At 38.0% G+C, this 23803-nt stretch overlaps 1 protein-coding gene across 5 annotated transcripts in view; it reads right to left on the minus strand.

The window, feature by feature from the left end:
• TENM4 (teneurin transmembrane protein 4) overlaps positions 1 to 23803 on the minus strand; it is a 1164499-nt gene that overhangs the window by 64325 nt on the left and 1076371 nt on the right. For 4 of the 5 annotated variants that reach the window (XM_031963708.1, XM_031963710.1, XM_031963707.1 and 1 more), the window contains 4 exons: positions 18056 to 18323; positions 14728 to 14871; positions 11025 to 11274; positions 5002 to 5022 (listed from right to left, as the gene is read on the minus strand). In XM_031963708.1, coding sequence (XP_031819568.1) covers positions 5002 to 5022; positions 11025 to 11274; positions 14728 to 14871; positions 18056 to 18323 — 683 coding nt within the window. The remainder of the gene's footprint in view (positions 1 to 5001; positions 5023 to 11024; positions 11275 to 14727; positions 14872 to 18055; positions 18324 to 23803) is intronic. The other variant, XM_031963709.1, reaches the window with a different exon arrangement.

Raw genomic sequence — 23803 nt, forward strand, 5'->3', positions numbered from 1 at the left:
TATTCATAGTCCCTGACAGGAAAACACAAAGGCAACAGTACCTTCTAAAGGCCATTGTGCTAAATAAACCAATATTCAAATTTTAAACCTCATTTTATAGATTATGAAACTGAGGCAGATTTCCTGACTCTCAATTCTGCATGCATTTTAAAAGAGGAAGATAGAAAATGCAACACTAATCTTGTACAGATCACAGCATTAGAGCACAGAATGTTAGCATGAGATGGGGACTTGGAACCTAGGCTATTTGGACACAATGTTGGACCATAAAATGTTAGAGAGGGTTGGGATGTTAAAGCTGGGAGGTACCTTGGAATATAGCATGCAAAACTTAGAAAGAACCTCAGAACAGAATGTTAATTCTTGCTGAGATTTTAGAAACCATGTAGTTCAAATAATGGGGAAAAGTGATGCTTAGACAAGCAAAGTGACTCCAGTCATACTATGTATATGGCTATGTGGCCAAAACATCAATAGAAGTACTGAACTCTTTTTTATGCCCAAATGTCAACTAAAGCCTATTTCTCTCTCTTTCCTTTTAACTAGTTCTTCCTCTCAACCAAAAAATTCAAGTAGCTGCTCTGAAATGCTTTGAGATAATACCAGATAAAATGTTAGGTCCTCATAGAACAAGGAAGTACTTCAGATGGAGTGATTCTGGACTTCAACAAAACCATAGACTTTTTTTTTTTTTTTTCTGTTTTTCTGATAGACAAGATAGGGGCTAAATGACAGTATAGTTTGGAAATTTTGGAAATGGTTTAATGAAGTTTCTAGTGAAATGCTCCAGGGATTTATCCTTTGCCCTGTACCATTTATAATATTTTTATCAATTACTTGAATGAAAGCACGGATTCAATTTACTTATCAAATTTAAAGGTAAGACAAAGCTGGAAGGGATAACTAATATGTCAGATGACTGAGTGAGGATCCAAAAAATCTGACAGTCTAAAATGATGGGCTAAATATAATGAGATAAAATTTAATAGGGATAAATGTAAGGGTACCACATTTGGGTTAAGCAAATTAACAGCATAAGTACAGGACTAGGGGATGTGTAGGCAGAAGAGTGAGAAGAATTTGGATTGTCAGGGTCTTGTTTTAAAAGTGAATACAACCTTAAGTCTAATTCCTTGGCTTAACAGATGAGGTAACTGAGGCCCAGAAGTATTAAGTGGTTTATCTGAAGTCATACATAGTAAATGGTAGACCCGAGTCTGAACCCAAATCTTTGTTCTCCATGTCTACGTTATCCCTCATGCTTTAGACAGGGTCAAAAGAAGAATGAAAGGCTCAAAAGGTGTTGCTCTGGTCATAGAAGATTCAGCTGAAGAAATATTTTTTATGATAGCTTCTTATTTTTCAGAATATATATGTGTATATATATATATATATATATACACACACATATATATATATGTTTTATCTAGGTGGTCAATTTAGTTTTAGGAAAAAGAGCATCGGATTGTAAACTGAATATTATTTAACATGCTTGATTCAAACAGGAAAGCAAAAATAAGGCTAATCTGGGTTCTGGAATGGAAAAAATCAAAGGCTTTACTCCAGTTTTTCCCTCCCTGTTCCTAAACACCAATGTGGGGGCAACACAACAGAGTCCAGAGGAACAGACAGACTACAGTTATCAGACAAATGCTTATTTCTACCCCTAGTAGCCACTTGAATGCAGGTTGCATTTAATTTATAGGTGCTAGGCTAGTGAATTCCTAGTTTGTCCTGGGGTAGCTCCAAAGGAAGTTACCCTTTGTTTATATTCTGGCACCAGACTGAACTTTCCTAAGGGCCTTCTTCTGGGAGCCCATGGAGAATTACTTGGACTATTTCTTTTTGATCTTGCCCCTCTCCTGCAGACCTTCTCCAATCCCCCTCCTCCTAGTCCCTTCTCTTTGTGATTACCTTCCATTTACATGATATATAAGATGTGCCAGAATTCTCTGTCTAGTAAGACTTTTGGCACATCCCACAGATATCTTGTTGGTGCCCAGTTATTTACATGTGGTTTTCCCTCATGAGACTGTGATCTCCTTTTTTTTTTTTTTTTTTTTTTTTTTTTTTTTTTTTTTTTTTTTTTTTTTTTTTGACTTTTAATTGTAATCTATAGTGCTTGGAGCGCAGCAGGTGTTTAACAAATGCTCGTTAACTGACGCTGCATTATTTTGTAATTGTGGAACCTTAGGGATCTCAGTGACGGACTGGGAAGACAGATGGACTTGGGAGCTGCAAGGTCTGGGTTCAGATCTCAGGAGATCTCTTAGAAACATGATTATGGGCAAGCATCTTAAAAACTCTGAGCCTCCACCATTGTTCATATGTCTCAGTCACGTCTGACTTCATGAACCCATTTGGGGTTTCCTTGGCAAAGCTCCTGGAATAGCTGGGCATTTCCTTAGTTCATTTTACAGCTGAAGAAACTGGGTCAGACGGGATTAAGCAACTTGCTCAGGGTCACCGAGCTGGTCTGAGGCTACCTATGCTACCTGTTTCTGAGAAACACACAACAACCTTAGAACGTATCGCCTTAGGCAGTTAGAACAATGTGACTTATTTTCCTTGGTTATTAGGTCATCTAACCCTGTCACTGCACAGAAAAGTCAAATGAAGCTCAGTAAGGGGAGCTCAGTTGCCTGAGGATACAGTGTCAGTCAGAAGCAGACTTAGAAACCCAGCTCAAGTGTTCTGACTTCAAGTCATGGTCACTGTGACTTTATGGACCAGAGAAGACTTTGGACAATGGGAAGAATGAAGGACTAGCTGGAGACTGTTTCCTGAGCTAATCTTGAGTTAATTTCTAACCCTGTCTCAATGCACTTGAGAAAAGTTTTGGCTAGATGGTCAATTTAGTTTTAGAAAGAAGAGCACTGGACTGTGAACTGAATATTACTCAACATGCTCAATCCTGGGCAACCTACTTTTCTCTGAACCCCAGTTTCCTTGTCAGTAAAATGCTTTATGTAACTTGAATTTATATAATATTGAGGGTGCAATCTAACCAGAACAGAGGAGGATAAGGCTACCTTCTCTTTGAATTCAGCCCAAGATCATATTCTTTTTTTTTTTTTTTTTTGGATGGTGGAATGGTGAGAGATATCCATATCTATATTATCAGAGGACTCTAGAGTCACAGTCTACTAGAATCCCCAGATTTTTTTCATTTCTAGAACTGGTTGGGGTGGTCCCCATATACTTTTATACCTCAAAGAGTACATCACACACCGGTTCATATTTAAAGTAGAAGAGATCAATTCAATTGACTTGTCCCAAGTCATGCAGAGCAAGAGTCAGAACTAGATTCCAGCACTTCTGACTCCTAGGCCACAGGGCTGTTTTCGATTGTTTATAGTGGCTCTCCCCCATTTTATATGTACTTCAGAGGACTTGCTTCCCAAGTGCATAAAAGGATGGAAGGAAAAGGAAAAGGAAAGGTCTTTTAGGTCTCCAGAGGCTCATCTTCCTTGTACTAGTCAGATTTTTGCAGCTACTCCCCTGGTCATAATGGGAAGCAATATGAATTTTTCTGGGATACCTAGTAAGGTTGGTGAAGGAGCTAGATTCTCTCCCAGATAAGTTGTTTCCATTTATCTCTTTCACATAGAAGTAATAGAGCAAATAATTTCCCAATGACTGATATTTAGGAAGAAAGGAGACTCATTCTCCACTTCCAAGTGAAAGCAATCTGCCATTTGGAGGGACAATGGGAATTATTCTTGGGTCCTCAGGATGTAGTACACCAGAATTCCAACTTAGTAATGAAGGGTCCCATGTCCAGTACTGAATTTATATCATATATGAATCCCTAAATATTGAAGCTAGAAAGGTCTTTAGAACAGGGAATATCATAGTTTTAAGGGATTTTAGAAGGCATAATGTTAGTGTACTGAACATAAAATATCAGAGCTGGAATGGACCTTGGAACAGAGGATGCCAGAGTCACAACAGAGAATGTTGGATTGTAGACTATAGAATATTAATACAGCATGGGATAATAAAACTAAAAGAGATGCCATCCAAGTTCTATATTTTCAAGATTAGGAAAATGAAGCCTGTGAAGGAGAATGGCTTTGTATAAAAGATCATATCTAGTCGGTAACAGATATTAGAATCTGGAACTTTTGACTTTCAGACCAATAGTCTTTGCCTAATATACCCGAAGAATGAAATGAACTTCACACAAATGTGAAAGAAACTAAAGTCTGTGGATACTTTCAGTTTTAAGCCATCCATATTTGTGTGAGAATGGGAAGATTGGGAAACTGAAAATGAATAAATACTTGATAGAAGACAGATGAGATCTGGTAATGATAGGTGATGGTGGCAAGCTGACATCCCTCCAAGGGTAGTTGATTGGGTCAAAATCTCCTATAGTGTTCCCATGAAGGGGGATGACAAACATTTTTTGCTTGTAACAAAGGGGGAACCACCCCCTTTAGGAATCTCACTGCCTGACCTATCAAATTGTGTTCTTTTGCCTCTGCCCTTACTAGTAAACAAAACTAGTAAACTAGTAAACGATCCAGTCTGTAGAACAGCTGTCTCCCAAGCTCCCAATCTTAGGCACATGGGCTGCTCACAAACATGGCCTTGACTGCTGAGGTCTCAATTCCTTCCTGTGGAAGTCATTAAGATAGCCCTTCTCTATTATCAAGAGGACCTACTTTAGAGTGATTTGTCCTTTATTTGGAGGACAATTAAACCCACAGTATAATATATCTAACAAAAGTATTCAGGGTTTTTAAAAATCCACCCCCCCTTTCCTCCTCAATTTGTCATGTCCACAGCCATTTCAACATTACCCACTTCTCTCTGCCACAGACTGAGGGGACTTGGGGCCCATCCCACCTCCTGATCCACAGCTTGACTGATTACCCTCCACCAGGCTTAATCACATTGGCTATTGGGTCAAATAGAAATGGCACCTGTGGCTCACCATACAACAACATGCAGCAAGGCAGGGAGAGGCAGGAAATGTTCCCCTGGTCGGCTTACCTATGTCTGAAATCTTTATTTCTGACAGAAGACAGGAATGCAGGAAATAGAAGAAAGAATGAAGTGTTAGAAGCTGGGATAGAAGCATTATTAGCAGACTGAAAACTTGACAGCAATGGTACCGTGCGGTGCGATAATAAATAAAGATTTAGCAGTTTGGACACTGATATATTTCAGATTGGATATGACTTGTCAGTGGGCTCCCTTACAAGCTGCTACACATCTTAAGAGGATGTAGGATTTTACCTGCTCCAGAGCCGGCAACTGACAATCCTGGTCCTTTAACAAGGGTTAGATGGGGACTGAAAATTTTGCTTTTCCTGAATAATTATTTAGATATATATGTGTCTATATGTTCATAAACAGAGATTTACGTCTATAGCCACATATATTTCTATATATCTTTATGTAGATATACACATACATGGATAAAACGCCCTCCTTTCTCCCCTTTTCCTATTGAAATTTTTCCCATCTTTCAAGACCCAGCTCAGGTGCCTCCTTCTCCAGGAAGCCTTTCCTGATTCCCCTCCCTCTTCCCAGCCCACATGGAAGTAATTTCTTGTATCCTGAATTGTTTTATTGTTTTTATTACTTTGGGTGTTTCCTGTATACTCATCATAGTCTATTGTGTGTTCTTTTACATCTAATTATTTTGCATTTTTTGTATTACAGTCATCTCTCTCTCATTTTATATCTATATCTATATCTATATCTATATCTATATCTATATCTATATCTATATCTATATATCTTATCTCTACTACCACTATCAATCTCACTTCTCCCGTCCTCAAAAGACCATTTTAAAAAAGTTGTTTAATTTGGCTGGAATACAGGAATACAAAGAGATGAAGCTGGAGAGGTTGAGTGGTGCTGGTTTGTAGAGAATCTTGAATTCTTGGAAGAGGAGTTTAAAATTTAATAGGGAGAAAATTCAAGCCACTGAATTTTTTGAGCAGGAGTGATTTTTATGATAATGATTTGAAATTTGAATTTCAGGAAAGCTAATAGGAGGTAGCAAGTTCTGTTAGGAGGCTCCTGTAGGTGGGAACGAGGGCCTGAAAAAGGTGGTGCAATGGGAATAGAGAAGAGGGGCGGATGTGTGAGACCTTCTGAGGATGGGTACGTGTCTTGTTTATCTTCCTACTCCCTATGGTGAACTGCATGGCTCTCTGCACATAATAGGATCTCAACGAATGTTTGCTGAAAGTGCATGTATGATTGATGTGTCTCCATTACCATATGTGTGTATTTCAAGGGTCTGTGCTTCCAGAGGCAGCGATGCTTCCTTCCCTGACACATCGTTCCATGTCATGGCAGACCATCTTCTGCTATGTCCCTGAAAAGTCCTCTTGGCTAATCTTTTTGGCAGTGGATACTTTATAGATCTATACACATATATAACCTCGCAAATAATTTTCAAAGCTTATTCATCTGGCCTAACAAAATACAAGCGATGCTGCCGTCATTTAACTATAATTTCATTAATTGATTTTTTTTCTAAACATGGTTCCTTCCCTATAGTAAAATGCAGGGACAAGACCACCCACCTGTAGAGACAGTCTTTTCATGGGCTTTTGTGAAAACAGTCACATTTAATCATGATTTTTATGTCCATTATTTCACTTAATCTTCAAACTAGCCCTTTGAAGGAGGGGGAGGGCGGGATCATGCCTGTTTTACAAAACTGGTTGTCTGAAATATTAAGCATCTGGTCTCAGGTCACAAAGGGAGATCATAGAAATGTTTTTCAATTAATTCAGTTTGATTAAAATTCACAAATATTTATTAAGGAGCTATTCTGTGCTAGGCTATGTTCATGCAAAGAGAAAACCAAACTTTCCCTGCTCTGAAAGAGGCTATATTCTATTGTTGGGGGAGGGAAAGAGAGGAAGACAGAAAATATTCACAGAAAATTATAGCTCAAGGTAAAGGGTGATAGGGAGCAGCTAGGCAGAGTAGTGGATAGAGTGCTTGGACAGGATTCAGGAACATACTTCCTAGCTGGGTAACTCTGGGCAAATCACTTAACATGTTTGCCTCAGTTTTCTCATTTGTAAAATGAGCTGGAAAAGGAAATGGCTAACTAGTTCAGTATCTTTTATCAGGAAAACCCCAAATGGAATCCCAAAGAGTTGGACATGACTAAAATGACTGAATGACAATAACAAAATTTAGTGATCGTGGTGGAAGACATCAGACAAAGGGCTCTTAGGCTTTTTTGAGGAGGGAGAATTTGCTGTCAACTTGAAGGAAGGAGGGAAGCTAGGCAGAGGAGGGGGGAATCTGACAAAAGAATGTTCTCAAGAGGAGATGAAGAGGGAGGAAGGCATGAGAGATGGCCTGTGAGAATGCAGGGAAGTGGGATGTGGTATTTTGAATTCACAGAACAGCTGGTTGTCCAGTTTGGTTGGGATATATGGTGCAGTGAAGGAGAATAATGGGAATCATGCAATGGAAAAGATTCAGAATTATATTACAACTGCTGCATTCATTGCACTAACCCATCCTTTGGAGGATCAAGTGAAATAATGGACTAGAAAATGTTTTCAACACCTAAAAGTGCTTCAAGAATGTAGGCTGTTCTTACTGTTATGGGCAAGTTTTTCTCTTTTAAGTACTTAAAAGTACTTAATGAATTAAGTACTTTTAAGTACTTAAGTCCTAAGATCTTAGATTCAGAACTGGAAGACACGATCACTGAGTCCAACCTTCCCATTTCTGAAATGAAAAAGTAGGTCCAGGTGACTTGCTCAGGGTTACACAGCTAGTAAGAATTTGAAGCAGGATTCTAATACTAGTACTTTATTCCATGCTTCCTTTCTGAATCTCATATTCTCCACTAATCTTTCTGGTTATAAATATCCCAACTGTAGACTGGGCAATGTGTGGATATCATTTCAATTCAATTCAACAAATATTTATTTAGTAGCAATAGTATATATAACTCTGTGCCCCCATATGAGGGAAAAATGATGTTTACATGAGATGGGCTCCCTCAAGGAACTTACAATTTAGTAGAGGGGAAAGACACTAAGAGATAATTATGATACTCAAAATTACATGGAGAGTTATGGAGTTGCAAGAAGAGGGACAAGTAAGTTCAGAGGGAAAAGGTTATTACCAACCAGAAGAAATGGGGGAGGCCTTCTTGAGAGAGGTGAAATTTGTTTAGCCCTTTTAAAAATGGGTAGGAATTCAGCAGAAAGAGATAAAGATGAAGACATTCTTGTCGTAGAGAAGAGTTGTAAGCCAAGATATCAGTTGTAGCAGAGCTGACATATGGGCTCTCCTGGTAGAGCCTGTTGGAAGGAAGTTTTGGTGGAGAAAGCTGTCTGAAAGTTTCCTCATTTGTTTCCTTCTACACTTTTCAGGAGGACCAGGAGAGAGGTATATGTGTAATACACTGTAGTCCCTCCAAAACATTAAACATTTGATCCCTTCACTTAAGAAGGAAAAGTAGTCCAGAGGAAGGAATGGTCATTCTTGAGATTACACAGTTACTAAGTGACAGAACTGGGAACAGAATCCAAATTCTGATGAACCTCAAGTCATAGTATTATAGGATTTAGAGTTGGGAAGGGGAGGAGTTAGAGAGCATCTGGGTTAACCTCTTCATCTTTTGGATTTGAAAACTTAGTACTTAGTAAATGCTTATTGATTAAATAATTAAGTGACTTTCCCTTGGTCAAAGAGACAATAAACAGAAACAATATGTTGCAATGAGAAGAATACTATATTAGGAATTAGAGGGTCTCAGTTCAAATATGGGATCTGTCTTTGATGTTTGTATTTCCTCTTCCCCTTTTTTGGGATTGTTTCCCTGTCTGTCCATTTTACAGAGCAATTTAAGGTTGACCTCAGGTCCTCCTGATTCTAGGTCCATGGCTCTATCTTTCCACTCAGCTGTCTTCTCTGTTAAGATCTAGTTCTATTTGGTGCAGAACTGACATTCAGATCTAGTACTACTTTTATTACATCATAAATTCCATTCTATTTGCCTCTGTGCTGTGCCTTTTACCTCATCCCTCAGAGAGACTTTCAAGATTAAAGTTCATGGTCATGGGTTTCTTTCTTAACAGAAACCATGAAAGAAGGAGTAAGAAGAGAAAAGGGGCTTAATTATAGAAAAGCTACATCTAGATGAAATATGTAATGAATTTATTTAACAATGGAGGTTCTGAATCTATCTTTCCCTGGCATCCAGGCCTTGATCATGATGGTGATGGAGGTGATAATGATGGGGAAATCCAAGAGACCTTGAATGTCCTGGATTCTAGTGATACACATATATTAGATGTAACACCCACATCATCAGCAAGACTTTCTTTTGAGGGCATCTAGGATGCTTCAAGGACCTCAAAAATTGGTGACAATAGATACTGTTTTCCCAGTAAAGGAAGAAATGGGGAGGGGAAGAGAATAAGCATTTATATTGTGCCAATTGTGTACCAGGCACTGTGCTAAGGACTTTCCAAATAATAAAATTTGATCTTCAAAATTTGAAAGGTAGGTGCTATAATTGCCCCTATTTTAGAGTTGGAGAAACTGAGGAAATAAGATTAAGCAACTTTTTCCAGAGTCATAAGGCTAATAGCACCTAAGGTTGGATTTGAACTCAGGTTTTCTTGACTCTAGTTATAGCTGCAGAGTGAAAAAGAAGTTCCTTAAGTCTTAGGATTTAGTGTCAGAAGGGGACTTAGAAAGGAATCAATGTCTTCATTTAGGGGGAGAGAACACGACCTAGGATTCCATCAATGTGGAAGATTCTCCTGGAGGCAGCTAGATGGTACAGTAGATACAGCACTGGTCCTGGAGCCATGAGGACCTGAGTTCAAATGTGGCCCCAGACACTTACTAGCTGTGTAATCTTGGGCAAGTTACTTAACCCCAACTGCTTCATCTAAAAACATGTGGAGAATTTCTTTCACTGAGGCACAAGTAATGACATCTTATAGATTTCAGAAGATCTCCCTTTATCTGAGATTAAACATTTACAGTTTATGACCCTAGAGTATCCAGTCCTAAGTTCTACCAGTCCTAATAGCAAGAAGGGAGGGTTGCAACCAGGGGGATTGAGGCAGAACAATTTAGGGAATTTGAGGCAGAACAATAAGAGGAAACTGTGGTAAAATACTAAGTATCCAAAATAGGCTCTGGATATGTTAGATACTCAATGTATGTTTGTTGAATTGAATTAAATATTGAGGAGGTGGCTGTTTTTGTGCACATGTATTTGCCACATTCACATACCTGCTCTTCCAACTGGACTATAAGCTTCATGAAAGCAGGGATCTCATCTTAACCTGTGTACTCCCCTAGTAATAAGCATGGTCCTATGGAATAGCTGTCACTTTATAAATGTTTATTAATCGTGTTGAATGTTGGAGAGTTTAACTAAAAGGTGCATCTAGGAGGGGCTCAGGTACTTAATTTTTCTTGGTGAGTGCCTAAATCAGAATCAAGTACTTAAACACCTTTGTCATTGTCTTTTCAGCATCTTAATAAATACCCATTAAATACAAATGGATGAATGAATATATGAGAAATGTTTCTTGAATATAAATGGATGAATGAATGATGAATGAATATATGAGGAAAGCTCCTTGAATACAGATGGATGAATGAATATATGAGGAGGAAGAAGACCTGTAATTTGCTTTTTAGGGACTGAAGTCAATGGGCACCAACATTTTAACATCTCCATAGCTTCCATGATCTCCTCTTCTCTTCACCCTCTGTAAAACATCTGATCTAACCTCAAAGGATTAAAAAAAAAAAAACAACTTGTACCTCGCTTTACCTGCAAGGACTCTTTCTCCAAAATCTGGTTGCTAGGGTTGAGAATTTGTCTTAAGAAGGAAATTCTCAGCCTCATTTACTGCACCTGTGGAATGGAATATTGCTCCATCTTGCTCATGCTGCAGTGCCATCTTAGAGTCCCAGTGGCTAATTCTAGCCAGACTCTAGAAGAACAGGGAAAACATTACAAGTGAAAGTTATGGTGAGCAAGTGACTACCTTAATTCCAGGATGTTGGTGACATTGCCAGAGGGGAAGATCCTCCGAATATAGTTGAAATCACCAACATAGAGGCTTCCATCTGAGCCACAGGCAAGGGCCACCGGAGCCAGAAGCTTGTTGCCATCGGCAAGGCCATTACAACTGGGACATGAAATGCTTCGCCTCCGTCCATTCCCCATGATGCTCCCAATGACAGGTGGCTGCTGAGATACAAACTGGTTCTCTCCATTTCCTTTATGTAGTATACCTAGGACAAAGGTGAGGAAAGAAAAAAGTAAGTTGGGATGAAGAAGTAGTGTATTTTCTTTCCTAAATGCTTTATTTAGTACAGGGAAGTTTCCCATATTGAGATTTAGAGCTGGAAGAGACCTCATAGATGATCTAATCTGGTTCTCTAATTTTTACAAAGCCTCAGAGAGGAGAAACACTTGGCCCAAGGTCACACAGATAATGAACAACAGATTTGGGATCTGCACCCAAGCTGTCTTATTACAAAAATCTAGGGAGTTTTCTATGAAATTAAGCTTTCTATTTGGTTTCTATTAAGCATAAAATTTTAGAAACAGATAATGGTTAGTTGTGCTTACATTTGCTAATTTAAAAAAACCTTAAAAAATAACTTAAAAATTCATCTGAAGTGATAAAAATTTTACATCTCTCTGAGAAACAGAAGTGGGGATTTAGTCAACGAATGCCATTTCCTCAGCTCATTCCTCTTTGTTTTCTCAATTCAGTTAAGTTCAGTTCAGTTCAGGATGCTTCTGTCTCACTATTGGTCAAGATCCTCAGTCTATCTATCTATCTAGTCTCCATTCACAATTATCCTTTCTTATATCTACAATGCTCTTTCTTTGCTTTTGTTGACTTGTTTTTCTTTCTCAAAAAAAAAGTGTTCCTTAGGTGGTGGTAGAGGTGATGGCAGATATCCCAGAAATTTCTATGCACAAATAGAAAGCATCAAAACAACTTATTAAAAAATTAGTCTATGAAATACTTGAGAAGGCTTCCTGAATAAATACATTTTGAAATTCTCATAGAGAGTGAATTCGAGACAATAAATATTAGATTTTGAGAAGGCAGACAGTTTTTGCCTTTCTTTGTATTGCTAGAACTTAGTACAATGTCTGGCACATAGTAGGCCCTTCATAAATGCTTCCTGACTGACAGTTATTTATGGGATCAAGCTGGATAGAACAAAAACAACATGATATACATATTTTTAAAATTACAGAGGTAGTTAGATGGTAAAGTGGATATAGCACTAGCCCTGGGATCAGGAGAATTTGTGTACAAATCTGGCCTCAGATACTTACTAACTTACTAGTCACTTAATCTTGATTACCTCCCCCATTCCCCAAAAAACAGAATCAAAACAAAATTATGCTAAGACACAATGGAAAAATTTTGATTGTAGCTTAGATTTTAGTGTTATTGAGATTATTTTTCCAAAGCTTCATATTTTAAAAGAGATATAGAGAAATATCAGGCTTCTGATTATATCAAATCCTGGAATGATCCAAGATTTCCTTAATGAAATCCCAAGTCACTCAAAAGGGTTTGTTTGAACAATCCACCTGGGAAAAAACAAATGGCTGATGAATGCCCTTCTCTAAGATCATGATGTCCAGCTTGGTGGGAGGTTCACTTAGTTAATATATACATCTTGGAGAGTACTGCCAAAGACCAATCAGTTAGGTTCAGAATTGAAGAGAAAGTGAAGAGTCTACTCTTTTGAACTTGGTAAAAACATTTAGAAGTTTCAATGATACTAAATATCTTCTTAATGCTGCAAATGTCCATATGTTCCATACCAATATTCTCACAGTGATGCTACATGGCTGTGAATCAAGGATCACCTTTTCAGTTGAACCAAAAGGCAATAATGAAATACACATAAATGTAAGGAACACATGATGGAAAATGGCCAATAGGCAAGATGCAGTGTGAAACCACAGTTATGGCACTCATGGTATCTAGGACTGGAAAAGGAGATTGGTCAAATATTAAGAATAACATAGAGATAACTCCAGTGTGCAGTGATACCCACATAATGCTAAAAGACCCAAATGAATGCTTCTAGCATCCTAGGTCTATATGGGAGATTTGAGAAAATTACAAAAACAGGAATCTCAGGGCATAAGAAAGCATAGAAATGCTCAAGAATAGTGACCAATACTGTTCTATTTTTAAAAAAGAATTGAAGAAGTTCACTTAAATTTCAGCAAGAGATAATGCCAGTGAGGATGAGATATAGAAAACAGGTTTCCTAGGGAGGTTATGAAAGCACCATCTGTAGGGAGCTTAAAAAAATTGGATTGACAACCATCTGTGTTGGATACATATCCTTTCCCCAGCTTATAGACAAGGGTCTAAATTAGATTCCTGGAAGGCCACCTGTCAGAGATGTGGAAACTAGGATTCTTGCCTAGAGTGGAAACTTGGACTAAATGAACCATCATGTCCCTTTAAACTTCAAGACTCTTCAAAGCCCCATCTGGAATAATGAGATTGTTATTAAAGTGATAACAAATTTTAGCCTTTTTAAAAACATGTATGGACAAAAAGGATGCATTTCTACTTATTGGGAAATTTCTTTAGAGTGAATTTGTACCTTATTCTTTTTAACTATTACGACTGTTTTAATTTAAGAAAAAAATCTTACATACCTAACAATCTTTGTTAGGTTTTTATTTTTTCTAGAACATGGCAAAGCCCCTGACAATATGATATCAAAGCCAAGCCAACAATAGTGTTATCAATGCCTTCTTTTTGTGTACTATTTGAGGAGCTAGAAATACAATGACAAAACAAAAACTCACCTGTACCTTTCAAGCAGCTTACTTCCATTCTCTTTTCATGAACAGCTAATGTTGGATGACTCTGATTTCCTCTGATTTTATTTTACAGGCATTTGTTGTGTTTTAAAAAATGAACATACAATTCTAAGTGCTGAGCCCAGGGCCATGCCTATAGTAGTTTTTGAATAAAGATTTTCAGGATGAATAACTATTTCTAGGGTAATTTTTCTTATTCTGTAACAGGTTTTTGTTTCATGAATGAATGAGAAAGGCTATCTAAAAATCTCCCCTTTCTCCTAAAACATAAGACTGCTGCTTGGTTGGCTCTGAGCTTTTCATAGAAAAGCTTTTAGTAGAAGCAGAAAGAGTTATAGAATATTAAATATTTGATGATAGAATGTTAGGGAGAAGAGGGACGTCAAAAGCATTTATATAGCACCTACTATGTGTCAAGGATGGTGCTAAGTGCTTTTACAAATATAGTCTCATTTGATCATTAGGGCTGGAAACAAGTGTGGTAGGAGGTAACCTGGGGCTTAAGAAGGCTGAGTAATTTGCCTTACTCACAATGCTATTTGGTGGTCTAGCTGAGAGGAAAGGGAAATGCTTTGTATGCAGATTGGCTACCTCCTTAGCCTTTACCTGGCTCTTGAGTTTAGCCACCAATGCCACTGCCACCGCCACCAAAAAAACTGGTACAACAATTTTTATTATACCCAATAGATGGCTTTTCTTAATTTAAATCTACACACACTGTGGAGCTTGCTATGGAAATGTAGGTTACAATGAATTATTTGCCAACAGCAGCCTCCTTCCTCAGTTGGACGCTAAATTATTTACAGAGCCCAGTGACCAGTGCTGGCCCTGCAGCCCTGGCACGTGCCTCCTGCTGCATCACTCACCACTCTGGATGTTGAGGGCGTGATGCTTGTCCAAGGTCCATCCTCCCAGTTTGGAAGCATCAATTTCATATCCCTGAAGTATTGCGGTTCTCTTCTCCCATAAGATCAAATCCGGGCAGGATTCATATTCATACCCAACAGAAACTGAGGAAAGGATGGAAAAACAGAAGCAGAACACAGATGAATAATGAAATAGCATCCTTCTTTTATATATATATATATATATATATATTTTATTTAATAGCCTTTAATTTACAGGATATATACATGGGTAACTTTACAGCATTAACAATTGCCAAACCTCTTGTTCCAATTTTTCACCTCTTACCCCCCCCCCACCCCCTCCCCTAAATGGCAGGATGACCAGTAGATGTTAAATATATTAAAATATAACTTAGATACACAATAAGTATACATGACCAAAACATTATTTTGCTGTACAAAAAGAATCAGACTCTGAATTATTGTACAATTAGCTTGTGAAGGAAATCAAAGATGCAGGTGTGCATAAATATAGGGACTGGGAATTCAATGTAATGGTTTTTAGTCATCTCCCAGAGTTCTTTTTCTGGGTATAGCTAGTTCAGTTCATTACTGCTCCATTAGAAATGATTTGGTTGATCTCGTTGCTGAGGATGGCCTGATCCATCAGGACTGGTCATCATCTAGTATTGTTGTTGAAGTATATAATGATAGCATCCTTCTTTTTAAAAATGCATTATTTGCCATCTCGAGTGTGAGGAGGTTTATTATATAAAGAACTTTGCAGCCAGGTGTCCTGCTGTTAATACCTTTAACACATGTTAGTTGTGTGGCAGTGACCAAGTTGCAAACTCTCTGGTCCTCAATTTCCCCATTTATAAAACAAGGAGGCTGGGCTACATGGCCTCTGAGATCCATTTCATTATAGGAAGGCATCAATGCCTTTTAAATACCAAGATTATCAATGTAACATTTTAATATAGTATTAACATAATTTGAAAGGCCCTTATCCTGAGGTCCTCATGGACTCCTGTAGGACTTACCTTTGCTACTGTGGGGGAGTCACTTACCTAGCTGACCTTCAGTTCTCTCAAGTTCAAGATGAATACTGATATTTGTACCACTTACCTTATGGGGTTGTTGTACAGAATTGAAATGATAATACAATAATATATATAATATAATAATAATTAATGATAACAATAGTGATGATGCTGATGTTGGCCTTTATAAAGTGCTTACTACATGCCAGGTGCTAAGTTTTACAAATATTATCTTATTTGATTCTCATGACAGCACTGAGAGATAGGCGCTATTATTATTCCATTTTATAGTTGAGGAAATGGAGGTAAATAGAAGTGAAATGACCTGCTAGTATCTGAGACTGGATTTGAATTTAGCATTCCTGACTTTAGGTCCAGTGCTCTATCGGCTATGCTATGTAGCTACCTAGATGGGGTAGCAGAAAATATAAAATATTAACTATTACCATTCTGTCCTATATTTTTTCAGAACAACTGGAAAAGGAGGAAGGACAGTGCTAGCCTAATATATATGAAACATTACAACAAACAGAGGAAACCCAGTGGCACAATGGGTAGTGGATAGTGTTTTGGCAAAATAATCAAAAAGTTCTGGTTCAAATCCTGACTAAGACACTTATTAGCAATGTGATCCTGGCAATTCTCCTAACTTTTCTGGGCCTCAATTTCCCCATCTGTAAAATGGGGAGGGGTGTTAAACATGAAGACTTCTAAAGTCCCTTGCAACTTTAAATCCATGATCCTATAAATAGAAAGAGATAAATAAAAACCTCACAGGACAAGAAGGCACAGATGGATTATGATTGGAGGAGTCTCTACACTGATGATCTCATTGGTCTGCTAAAAAGTAATAATAATAATAATGATGATGATGATGATGAAGGATGTTATTTAGTTCTAAGTTAGATATGCCATGGGGTTTATCTAGAAGACCTGAAGTCTCCTTCTAGCTCTAAGATTCAACAATGATAATGATGGTAATAATAATAATAATAATAATAATAATGATAACAGCACTTGTTGTGTTGAAACAGAGCTTTATAGTTAGCAGTGATTCTTACATGTAGTCCAACATTTAATCTTTGATTCTCTCTGAGGCAACCTTCTATTTATACTGTATATAAATTGTATGTATGTTATTTGCATATTCTCTCTCATTAGAATATATGTTTCTTCAGGACAGGGAAAATATTTTCTTTTTATCATCAGCATTTAGGATAGCACCTAAAATATAGTAAATGCTTAATAAATGCTTGCTAACTGATGGATTCACAATGGACCTGAAAGTTTCACAGTACTAGTGTTTGCAATCCCCATTTTCCAAATGAGGCAGCTGATACTCATAGAGGTCATACTGATAGGATCAGGAAGGAAATTCAGAGTTTCTAACCATGATGCTCTTTCATCCCTGTGCAGACTGTACTCCTGAAATCTCTTCAGGACTTTGTCTCCCACATCATATCTTCACTCCAGAACTTCATTCCATCCTGGGGCACTTCCCACTATTTTTGTATCCTCTCCCTCTAACTGGCTTGCCCTGCACAGAATCTATATTTTAAGGAGGATGGGCAGAACAATTATCTTTATTCCTCTTTAGATTCTTGAATCTCCTGGATTTCCTCTACCAGCCCCCAAGATAGGTATCTTCATCCCTATCCCACTTTCAGTTTCCTTTTATGTTTTATTTCCCCCATTAGAATGTAAGATCCCTGAGATCAGGGACTGTCTTTCTGCTTGTACCGATAGTTCTAGGCACATATTAACTGCTTAATAAATGTATATTGACTTGACCTACACTTTCCATTACATTATGCTTCCTGAAGCATAATTGCTTGACATTAGACTGTGAGCTCCTGGAAAGCAGGGATTGCCTTTTACCTTTCTTTATATCACTAGTATTTAAGAGATTGCCAGTCACACAGTGGGTGCTTGATGAATATTTGTTGAGCAACTGTCTGTTGCTATATAATAAAGCGGCAATTTTTAATATAAAAATGTGAAATATAATAAGTTCATAATGGATAAATAAAGGACTTATTATTGGGGCATGAGAGTATTAGAATTGGAAGAAAACTTAGAGATCTTCCTAGTCCAAAGAATTACACTTACCCAAAGTACATTATTTATGAGTTGATAATTTACCCCTATTTGACTGATGAAATTGGGAAAGAAACAAAAGTGACTTGCCCAAATGAGGTGAGTGTTGGAATTGTAGGAAGAGGAAGGAGAAAGTAAAGAAGGAAGACAGGAGACAGTCTATTTTACACCCTCTTCTATGAATCCAAGAATACCAGGCAGCTTACCAAAGGCTTCAGAGAGACCAAACACCTTCTGGTTGTACACATCAGTCTTGTCCCAGATGAAATAGTAGGAGAGGTCTGGGGCAGCAGCGAACCACTTCCTGAAGAGGCGTCCTTCCACAGCTACCATGAGATGCACCTTCATGAGATTGAAGGGAATGGTGGGATGGGTAAGGCTGATCTTCAGGACAGACTTGTAGCCCGGAGTCCGGCTGCTCAGATAGCTCAACTTCATGTTACAGCCTGCGATGCTGATCTCTTCCTGCAAAACCTGGAGAACAAAGAGGAGGAAGTATTAAAAGGGGAGAAGAAGGAGAAGTATAAGACAGGAGATTCTGGAAGCTCAGCATGGATAGGGACTGGACCTATCAAGTGAAGTGTCTGTTCCCTCTCCCACCTCTTAATCCTGTGCTCCTGATGACAGACCCAGGAGAAGATTCTCTGTAACTAATTCCCTGCACCAACCACTAAGCATGACAGCCTTAGGGTCTTAAGGAGATAGGGTTACAACACTTTCTGGCTTCTTTAGTAAATAAAAAGTAAATAAAAACAATGTGAAAACAAATATCTGACCTCTTTTGGCTGTCCACTGCATTCAGGTAATAAGGAACTTCCTCCTGGCTGATCCTAGTAGTCCCTACCTAGCCCTTCCTAGAGCCAGAAGTTTAATTCAATGTCTATGTTTCACAGGAAACTACAAAGGATCATATCTAGAGTTGAGAATGACTTTGGAAGCCATTTATTTCAACTCTGATTTTACGGTATGAAACTGAGGTCTAGAGAAGTTACCTGATTGATCTAATAAAAGAACAATGAATTTGAATATCGATTCACTTGGATTTGAGCTCTGGGTCTGATACTTATTTGTTGGATGAATCTAGCCTGTCAGTTTAAATTTTAAAATTCAGTTTCTTTATTTGTAAAATAAGGAGATTGGACTAGCTGTTCTCTAAAATCTGATTCTGTGTAAAGTCAGAGTTAACAGAGTATGAGGCATTAGCCAGATCCCATGAGAACTTCCTGAGCACTGCCCGTGGAACCGAAGAGAGAGAGTTTGCAAACTCTGCCATGGAGATGTGGCCAATTTACCAGCTGATGCAGACAAGGATGGCAAGGTGACAGCACAGGGTTAAAGTTAGTCCTGAGCTCTGAAACTTTAATAAGAATACAGTGACCAAATTCTTCAGTATTCTAGCTGTGTGGTACCATGTTACAATGTCTTTTGTGAACTAGACACTAGTAAAAATAAATACAATGGATGTTGAGGCCATAAAAAAAAGATTTCCATCAGTTCTTCCAAGATGGAAATTTTAAATTAATGTGAGGCTGCCAGCACACATTTAAGTGACTGAACGTTTGGCGGCTTGCTGCTCTGAGCTCAGTTCTAAGGAGGGAATGCTAAATCATGGTAGGGTCAATGCAGACACTGAAAGAATAGTGCATTTACAGAAGACTCAAATCTGCATTCAATTCCATTAAAATAAAAGCATTTATTAAACAACTACCATGGCCTGGGCACTGGGCTAGGCATGGCAGGATAGATAATGTCCAAACTAGTTTCGGTCCTTGGGGAGCTTACATTGAGGTTTAAGTTCAGTGATTTCCAGTATTTCAATGACAGCTGTGCATTCATAGAACCCACAGGGTGAAATAAAATGTCTCTCATTCTAATCCAGCTCTGATCATTATGATTCAGAGACCTCCACAATATGGAGCCACTAGATTTTTTTCAGCTTTTTCTCATAATACTGTGTTCCAGTCAAATTGACTATACTATTCACTGTCTCATAGATATTGTATAGGTCACTTCAGTTTTCTAGGACTTGTTTTTCCCCATTTGTAAAATGAAGTGTTTGGTCTAGATGAGATTAGAATTCTAGATTCTTGACTTAGTAATGTCTGGGGATAAATTTCCAGGTTGGGGGTGGAATTTGGTGTGTGAACTTGGATGGGAAAAAATTACATGTTTATTTTTACTAACCTCTACCTGAAATTCATTTAGCATATCCTTCAATGAGTTAAAATATTATTCTGAAAAGGGGTCCATAGGTTTTATCAGACTATTATAGGAGCCCATGACACATAAAAAAATGAAAAAAAAAAACATCTCCTAAATGAGGTTTCAGGTCTCTAGCTCCAGATCTATGATATTATTTCATTTCCTGTTTCCATACTTTTGCTATGGCTGGCTCACCTCCAACTCATCTCTACTTCTCTGTGGCATCTTAGCTGATCCCCCTACCTGTTTTCCACTATCTAAATGCAAAGTATGTTTTAATTCTTTTATGTACTTATTCGCTCATTCATTCATTTATCTTCCTTGAGCAGGCAAGCCATTTACTAAACTGAGCCTCAGTTTCTTTGTGTGTAAATGGGAATAACATTCATTGCTCTCCTGGACTCAAGATTATTGTGAAAGAAGCATGCTTTAAACAATAAAGAACTATATTGTTGTTGTTCAGTCATGTCTGACTCCTTGTGTCTGTTTGGGATTTTCTTGGCAAAGACATTGGTGTTACTTGCCATTTCCTTCTCCAGCTCATTTTACAGATGAAGAGATTGAGGCAAACAGAGATAAGTGATTGGCTCAGGGTCACACAGCTAGTAAGTGTCTGAAGCTGGATTTGAACTCGGTTCTTCCTGACTTCAGGCCCAGCACTCTATTCACTTAGCTGCCCACACACAGTACTATATAAACAATTATTGTTATTATTGTGAGGAGAGACTTCCTCATTCCTAACAATCTTCAAGCAGAGGCTAGTGAGGGAAAGGATTCCTCCCTCAGGAAACTCTGAGGTCCCTTCCAACTAGAAGAATTTTTGATTCTATATTCATGCAAAAGGAAGAGAGAGAGGAAAGTGCCTTTCTAGATAAATGGTGGTGGGATTTATTTTTTAAAAAAAATATTTTATCTTAAAAAAACTGAATAAGAAAAAAGAAAAATAGAAAAGGAATACAAATTAAAATAAAATAATACAAAAGAAAGCATTGTCATGTACCCAGAAGAACATCAAGGAGGATTCAAAATATATAACAACAAATTATCAGATTAAGAAAGTATATATTATATATATATTAGTAGAAGAAATTATGCTATGAATAGCATTATTAATTATTATTCTTAAAATTTACTAAATACTTATTGTATACAAAGTCTTGTGCTGGAGGAGATATAAGGATGAAATAAGACACAATCCTTTCCTTGAAAAAGATTACATTCTGGTAGAGGGATTGTGTGCAGACTACTGGAGGAAAATACAACCAGTTTATTCTAATCTGTGTGACATACACTTATTAAATTCTGAGGTTAGGGACTATGTGTGAATCATAATACCTTTCTATTGTGTTACCTGTTTTATAAAATACTTAGCACAGAACAATCTTGTGAGGTAAGTAGTGAAAAGATATTATCCTCATTTCATAGATGAAGAAACTATTCAGAGAAATGAATGAATGAATGAGGATGAAGATAGCCACCATTTAAATAGCACTTACTATGTGCCAAGTGCTTTATGAATTTTATTTCATTTGATTCTTAGAGGTAGATGCTATTATTATCCTCATTTTATAGCTAAGGAAACTGAGGAAATTAGGGTTAAGTGACTTGCTGAGAAGAAAAGACAGTCTGAATTCTTATCTGGCCCCAGATATTTACTAGCTGTGCGATCCTGAACACGTCATTTACTAAATACTTATTGTGTACAAAGTCTTGTGCTAGGGGAAATATAAAGATGAAATAAGACACAATCCTTTCCTTGAAAAAGATTATAGTCTAGTAGAGGGATTGTGTGCAGATTACTGGAGGAAAATACAACCAATTTATTCTAATATGTGTGATATATACATTAAATTCTGAGGCTATGGACTATGTGTGAATCATCGCTCAGGATCACACAGTTAGCAAATATCTGGGGCCAGATTTGAATTCAGACTGCCTTTTCTTCTTCTTCTTTTTTCTTTTGGCAGTCAAGTTTAAGTGATTTGCTCAGGATCACACAGTTAGTAAATATCTGGGGCCAGATTTGAATTCAGACTGCCTTTTCTTCCTTTTTTTTCTTTTGGCAGTCAGGGCTAAGTGATTTGCTCAGGATCTTACACCTAGTAAATATCTGGGGCCAGATTTGAATTCAGACTGCCTTTTCTTCTTCTTCTTCTTTTTTTTTCTTTTGGCAGTCAGGATTAAGTGGCTTGCTCAGGATCACACAGCTAATAAGGACAAAATTTGAACTCGGGTATTCTTGGCTCTAAACCCCATGCTTTAACCATTACACTATTTAACTGCCTTAACTTGTCCATGGTTACTTCACTACTGATAAAAAGAAGAATATAGACTCAAACTGACATTTCCCATTGTATGTTTCCTGTTTTTTCACTCTACCATAATGTCCCTGGGCATCTAGATGGCACAGTGAATATAGTGCAGGGCCTAGTGTCAAGAAGACTTAATTTCAGATATTACTGTGTGACCTTGTTTGCCTCAGTTTCCTCATCTGTCCATTTAGCTAGAGAAATCAGTCCAGTGTCTCTGTGAAGAAAATTCCAAATGGAGTCAGAAAGAATCAAACATGACTAAAAAAATGACTAAACAACAACATGTGATGTCTCTGCTCAAGATCCCATCGCTAGGCTTCATATATAGTAGGTGCTTAATAAAGATTTCTTTGAATGAATGGACTTAAGTCAAAGCAATCCTTCCAAGTGCCAGCTATTCCAAGCAGCCTGAGGTTCGACAGCTGGGTGAATCACCGTGTAAGAACATCATCCCATTGCTCTCATAAATATTTACTTTCTCTAATGTACCCTTTTCAATTTACATCTCTTGGTGCTTGCAAAGGGTGAGAAATGATAGGACTGGGAAAACTCTAGAATTTATTTTAATATATTTTATGAGCCTAGCAACAAGCGGTGCTAAGAGTGGGGTTCAGGCAGTCACCAGCTGCTTTGCTTTGTAGGGGAGCAGCAGTGGGGAAGGGAGTGTGATCTTTTAACCTAATGGAGCTGAAAGTCCCAGCCACTGGGAAAAACAAGCTCTCCTGGCAAGAATAGGGTAACAAATGACTGTTCCCTGGCAAGATCTGGCTCTATTGACTGCCATCTCCTAAGAAAGGTCAGCCTGGTAGTACAGACTAGAAGGAGATATGTGATGAATATTCTAAATGGGAGGGAATCTGGGAGGGCACTCCATGGATTTAAAAATGGCTCCATTCTGCTCTTGGGCGCTGTCATCTGGATCAATGTGACACAGCACATACAGAGAAATGTGTTTGCTTAGTGGGGCATAAAATAGACACGCATAAATATATAAAGGCCGTGCTCTGTGAACTTGGGCAATCCATTAACATGCATGTTGTCAGGGGGTTGATTCGACAGGTTACGGGAGTACAGGCAGATTTCTCGTTAGGTGCCTGCTCCTTGACTCCCCACATCCCCCAGGTTGCCGTGCCTGCCGTCAGAATCAAGGTTGGGGACAGGAATGCTCTAAGAAGAAATTCAACAAGTCTGAGGTGTGCTGGATGAAGGAATTTTGATTTCTGGCCAATTCCCATGTATCCCTTAGAAGGCAGGAAATGTCTTAACCAAACTCTCTCTGTCTCCCCCAGTGCCCAGCACAGGATTCTCTGCTTAGTACATATCACTGAATTGAATTGAATGGAATATTCTCCAATTATTTCCTTTCAAAGCTACCTACAACTACTTCCCATACAACTTTCAGATAAATAGCAAGATGGAGAATCACAAAATTTCCACTAT

Source organism: Sarcophilus harrisii, chromosome 3 (assembly GCF_902635505.1).
Source record: "Sarcophilus harrisii chromosome 3, mSarHar1.11, whole genome shotgun sequence".
Lineage (NCBI taxonomy): Eukaryota > Metazoa > Chordata > Mammalia > Dasyuromorphia > Dasyuridae > Sarcophilus > Sarcophilus harrisii.